The sequence below is a fragment of the Octodon degus genome, unplaced genomic scaffold (assembly GCF_000260255.1).
Source record: "Octodon degus isolate 3935 unplaced genomic scaffold, OctDeg1.0 scaffold00023, whole genome shotgun sequence".
NCBI lineage: Eukaryota > Metazoa > Chordata > Mammalia > Rodentia > Octodontidae > Octodon > Octodon degus.
In genome coordinates, this window is record NW_004524599.1 from 11,604,172 (window position 1) to 11,610,323 (window position 6,152).

Sequence of the window (6,152 nt, forward strand, 5' to 3'; positions counted from 1 at the left end):
TTTATTGTCTTGGCTGAGAAGTAGTGGGAGTAGCAATTTCAGAAACATACTTCTTATCTCTTACCCCACAGGTCAGGGCACCAATATGGGCGTTCTCTCAACTACCAAGCACGTCCCCTCATCCCCGTCACACAGGCCATCATCCCGTCTGTACTTCTGGAGGCCAGGGCTGGGTGTATCTAGTGGCGTGAAGGGCCCCTTGTCAGCTGGGTCGTGGCTGAGCAGCTACTTATTACCTGGCTGCCATGTACTCTGTCACGCTGCCAGGGCTGGATTGGCACACTGAGTTCCGAACAGAGTGCTGATCCAGAGCTGTGTCCAACAGCCCTCAAGATATTTGAGGTTTCTTCTTTGTTCAGCTCATGATTTCAATGTGTAAATGGCCACAGGTCCTTTTGAGGAAGGATGGGTGTGAAGGACTGAATGGCAAGGTTGTGGTGTTGCAGGGCTGTCCCTCCTAGGAACCTGGCTTCTCTTCAGTTACTGGCTTCTGGGCCTAGAACTGGCTCACACCCAGCAGAGCGAGGGTTTTGTCTCAGCCTGTTCCTGTTATGACAAAATATGAGATACTGGGTGATTTATAAAGAACAGCTTTACTTCTCATGGTTCTGGAATCTTTAAGTCCAAGCTCAAGGCAGCAGCAGCTTTGGCATGAGAGTTTTTCCTCTCTTTCCAAAATGGTGCTTTGTTACATCATACTACAAAGAGGACCAATGTTCCATCTTTGTGTGACAGAAAGGACAGAAGGGAGAGAAAGGACCTAGCTTCTTCCCTCCAGCCCTTTTACAAGTTATTAATCCCTTTCATGAGAGTTCTGCCCTCGTAAATTAACCATGTCCTGAAAACCTTGCCTCTTAACGGAGTTTTAAGTTTCAGCATGTGAGTTTAAAGGAATGTATCAGACCACAGCAAGATCATAACTTTGTATTGGGATGACTTCGCTCAGCTTCCTGGCCTTTCCTGATTTAATGGTATAAATTAAGCAATAGTGTTTTCTTGTTGGTGTACACGCCCATCATACATCTAGGAGTGTATCTTATTAACTATTATCGCAGCTGTCCCACTAGCCCTTCCCCTTACCTCTCTCCTACTCTGACCTTGCAGCCTGTGCTGACCCGCTGCGACAATTGTGCCCACCTTGTTTCTACCTGGCTTCCAGTCTTGTCCCCTCATCCCATCACACAGGCCCAGCTCCAGGGTGGCATCCCGGGTGCTCTGCCTCCATCTCTGGCCTCCAGCCACTGATCTCGGCTCTTCTCCTTGTTGCCCTCTTTTCCAGTGCCTTCTTCTTCTTCACCTGGGTACAGGATGTGTCCTCCGGGCCTTCATACGGAATGTGAGCAGGTGGGGGTTCTAGCTTCCTGTGTGACTCCAGTCCATCCTAGCAGGCCTACATTTAGTAGCCAGAAGGGACCGCTGAGGTGGAAGAGAAGCCAACTGAGCATGGCTGTCATTGAACCTGCAGACGTGGCTGTTCGAGGAAAGGGGTCCAGGAAAGGTGGGGAGGCTTATGTGAGCATCATGAGAGTTAGCAGCTCTCAGTGGAGTGTTACAAGTAAGAGCCCTGTCAGAAGAGGCTGAGGAGAAAATTGAGACATGGGATATTGCAGTTTTACTGAGTCAGGGAGCAAAGAAAGGAGAAAGACATGAGAGGCCAAGGGGGAGCTTTTTCATGACAGGAAACATTGCATGCATTTGCATGTTGATGGGAGTGATGAGTTTGAGAAGAATTTGCTGGGGGTGACAAGTGCTGCTTTCAGAATCACACCTCTCTTCAACCAGAAGAGACCAAAGGACAAACAGTGGCTGGACTTTGAGGACCTATAAACATGTTCATTGTAACATAAGCGAGGGCAGAACCTGAGGGTGCAGAGACCAGCAAGAGGTGGGCTTTGTGGTGAGCGGCCAGGGGGGTGTGACTGGCCTGGCTCCCTCTGTGAGGTCTGAGCTGGGGAAGAACCAGGCCTTCCTGCCTCCTCATTCCTTACAGTGTCCTCTCTTCCTAAGGATCATGAAGTTTTTTCCTAAAAAGTACACAAAATGTGATTCATTTTGAAGCCCTTGCTGAGTGAAAGAACACTTGCGTCTTTGCTTGAACATAATAAACATACCTCTTTGCTAATAAACAGACCTTTTTAAATTAAGTGTGTTAGTATTTTCCAGGAGCATAGCAAAATACTGAGATAAACAGGTCAGAAGGACTGGTTTACCTGAGCTCAAGGTTCAGGGTTTCAGTCCATGGTCCCTTTGGACTGTGATGAGGCAGAACATCATGGTGGGGAACATGTGTGGAACAAAGATGCTCCCCTCAGGGAGGCTGGGAGCAGGAGAGTGGGAAAGAGAAGCCAGGGTTCAGGTTTCCCTTCAAGAGCATGCCCCAGTGACCTCACTTCCTCCCACTGGGCCCCACCTCATCCAGGTTCTGTCGTCTTTCTTGGTGACTAGAACTTTAGCATATGGGTCTTTGGCAGACACATAAGATCCAATCCTTCATATTAGGTCTACCATCAAACCTGGGTTGCAAGTTTATGGATGAAAGGTATGTTCATCACAGTGGCATAGCTCCACTGGGCATCAAGCACTGCCCCATGGCACTGGGTCAGAGAGCCTCTGAAGGCAGAGTGGTCACAGATGGGAGACAAGAAAGAGACACAAGGAGCTATATATTGGATGGGAAGTGTCTCGGAAAAGAGAGAAGTAGAGAACGGAGTGTGAGATGCAGGAGGCTGCAAAGTTAAGTTGGGAGGCCAGGGAAAGGCTCATTGAGAAGGCACAGGTTGGATAAAGGTTGAAGGCACAGGCAGTTACCTGAGGGAATGCAGAGAATAGTGGTATCGAGGGGAACCCGAAGAAGTCAAAGGGACACAATGCTTGCTCTTACAGAGTTAAATGAGTAACATGACAGAAGCGGAGATCAAATGTGGGCTTGGCTGAGCTGCCAGAATAAGAGGGAACGGGACATGGGCCACTGCTAGAAAATAGATGCCTTCAGAGAAATAGGTGCGGAGGTGAGCACAAGAAGACACGGGGAGTGACCTGGAGGACATACCTCAGCAGACAGGATTCCCAATTTGTTGTATGTTACAGGTCGGTGCCCAAAAAAAAACGACGAGAAGACCTGATGAAAGTAGCTTCAGAGGTCTGAGATTAGTCTCTCTCCAAGTGAGCCCAGAGCCTCAGCAAAATCTCCCATTTATTGAGGGGTAAAGGCAGGCTAAGGAATGTGCATAATTATTTAAGTGAATACAAACTACTATCTCTATTGACTTCCACCATTTGCCTAACACTAGGCTCACACAAATGCTAGCTGATAACACCCCAAGCAAGGGATCAAAGGACAGGGGCCTGCAGGAGAAGCTGTTATCTGTTGCCTTGGGTCCCAGCTTTCCGGGAATTTGCAAACAGAGGGCAACTCTCCTTGGGCTCTGTCTGTTGTTCCCTGCTCTCTTGGGACATCAGGCGTTTGTCTCAAATCTATATTTCTACACCAATTCCATACTGAAGGCGTGGAACACTTTGGGAGGAAAGCTGCTTGCATGGAGAGAAGGGGTGCAGAAGCTGTCAGCATTCGGGTCCATGCAACTCTCTTACTTCCCTGAACCATACACTTCTGCTTTTTATGTTCATTGTACCCAAGGCTGTTTTCTGTTTGTCATGCTTTTGCTTTCCATAAATTGATCACAGTAGAGACATCCAGGATAGGTACCTGCTGCACCTTTCGTAGCTGGTTAGCTAAAATTCAAGTCAAAATGTACTAGGAAGCACTGGATGAGGTCACTGGAGTGCAAACCCTGCCTTATGCCTAGGCTGGGTTACTCTAACAGGTTCAAGCGGGGCCTAAACAAGCCTGGAGACCTGTGAGGACCCCTTCTAGGATCTCTCAGTCTTCCCTGGTGAAATCGTTCCCTGACGTGGAAAGGAAGTCAGTGAGAGCCCCTTGGTGCCATTCACTGTGATGCGTTGAACGAAACGTCCGGTCGCAGCTCCGACGTCCGTTTCCGGTCGCAGTTCCATCAGTTTCTGATACAAGGAGACAGCAACACATTAACGAGAACCACGTGTTTGTCATTGGCCAATCCCGTCAGTCCTCAGGACACACAGCAGGTTGGTGTAGAAACTCAGGACACAGCACCTCGGAGTGGGGGGCAGAGATTCTTCCTGTCAGGGGAGAACTTAGCAAGTTCCTCATGGCAAAGCAGGGTCAGCAGCCCTGGCAGCCTTGACACGGAGGTGGGACAGTGCCCTCCTCGAGTTCCCACATCTGTGGACACGGGCGGCAGCAGCAACGGCAGCAGCAACAGCAGCAGAGATGCACGGACGCCTGGCCCGCTGCAGCTGAGTTGACTCCGTCCATAGGACGAGACAGCACAAGCCGCGAGGAGGCCTCAAGCTCTGCAAGGAGACAGGGCCGGAGTAGATGGAGTCTGGACCCCAGCTTCTGCACTCAAACCCTGCAGCTGCTGTTTGCTAGCTTTTTTAAATCTTGGGTGTCTCACTTACTTTTCTCTCATTGCTGGGATGAAATACCTGAAACCCTAAAGTAAGGAAGGAAAGGTTTATTTAGCTCACAGTTTGTGGAGGTTTCAGTCTTTACTCCGCTGACTCCAAGGCAGAGAGCCACATGGCAGACGGAAATCAGCAAGAGCAAAAGGCAGGAGCAGCGTGGCTAGCAAGCCCCTCTCCATTACGTGGCATCCAGGCTACCCGTGTCCCATGCCGGGTGTAGCACTCACACCCATGATCCCAGCATTGGATCATGAATTAATCAAAAACTACGTTTTTCTTTGCTTCCAAATGCCACAGAGTCCTCCTTCCTTATATAAAATTATGCGAAGACTATTGCGCCGACAATCTGAGGCTCTGGGGGGCAGCACATCAGGACAGAAAACGCAACACCGGGCAAACTCCTAAGGTCTATGCATCAGCAGTGATATGTGGCTCGGGAGAATGTTTGGAAGATTAAACGGGGTTAGAGAAAAGTGATAGGCTCTCCATCAACTACACAACGTTTCACACCCGTGCAACCCAACACTGCTGTTGTTCAGATTAACTGCAGGAACCCAAAGCGCAGTACAGACGAGAAGGAAGCTAAAGAAGTTGCGCGGCCACTGCTGTATCCATTATATGGTTACTGCACACGGTACGGTGGACGCTGTCCTGGGTGATTTAGAACTCAGGATGATCACCTAAGAACATCTGAGAATTACCATTTACTAGGAGAGACAGTGTGGGCATATTTAGGTCAGATTTTCATACACACACACACACACACACACACACACATATATTTTTTCTTGTTTTCCTTTTTTTCTTTTCTTTTTGAGACAGGGTCTCGTTATGCAGCTCTCTGGCTGGTCTCGAACTAGCAACAATCCTCCTGCCCCAGCCTCCAGAGGGCTGCGATTACAGGCATGCGCCACCACGCCAGGTTTGTATATTTTCTTTTCAAAACAATGTTACCTTCCCCCCCCCTTTTTTTTTTTCTTTTAAATGCCATAGAAAGGGAGTCCTCCTTCCTTAGATCACTGTTACTTAAAATGATGAAGAGTATCACGCCTAGCACCAGATGGCTTGCCATTCAAATAAAATAACCGCCGGACGTCCCTAATTAATTGGGACAGGAGGGCAGGGACCCGGCACCAAACCACAGGTCTCCAGCTCTCGCGGGAACCTGGAGTCCCGGCTCGCGGACCACGTGACCCCAGGAGCAGGCGGGCTGGCGGTCAGCGTGCCCCGCCCCTCGGCGCAGAGCAGGCCACGTCGGCGGCGCTCGGTGGTCTTGGGGGGCGTGACCAATGGCCGTGCGCGCTGCGTGCCCCGCCTCCGCCTTTCGGGGCCCGGATGAAGAGTAACGCCATTAAGACCGGAGCTGCCGGGGGCACTCGCGGACGCAGAGTGGGGCTGGGCTCGCGAGCTGCCGCGCCATGAGGCTCCTCCCTCGCTTGCTTCTGCTTCTCTTGCTGGTGTTCCCAGCCACCGTCCTGCTCCGCGGAGGCCCGGGAGGTGAGGTGGCGGGGAGGGCCGCGGGTGGCTGGCACGGGGACGCCTGCCGTCGCAAACTGGAAGTCGAGGGCGGCTCTGGCCCCGGGCAGCGTCCGCCTCCCCGGCCGCGCTCAGCGCTTCCCGGCCCCGCCGCGGCCTCTGCTCCTCCC

The 6,152-nt window shown here is 51.0% G+C and overlaps 1 protein-coding gene across 4 annotated transcripts in view; it reads left to right on the forward strand.

The window, feature by feature from the left end:
• The first annotated feature begins 5,818 nt into the window (after positions 1 to 5,818).
• The window catches only part of Ssr1 (signal sequence receptor subunit 1), a 34,048-nt gene continuing 33,714 nt past the window's right edge, over positions 5,819 to 6,152 (forward strand). For 2 of the 4 annotated variants that reach the window (XM_004628379.3, XM_023712071.1), the window contains exon 1: positions 5,821 to 6,003. In XM_004628379.3, coding sequence (XP_004628436.2) covers positions 5,925 to 6,003 — 79 coding nt within the window. In that variant the 5' untranslated portion in view covers positions 5,821 to 5,924. Of the gene's footprint in view, positions 6,004 to 6,152 lie in introns of all 4 variants that reach the window. The other 2 variants (XM_023712070.1, XM_004628380.2) reach the window with 2 other exon arrangements.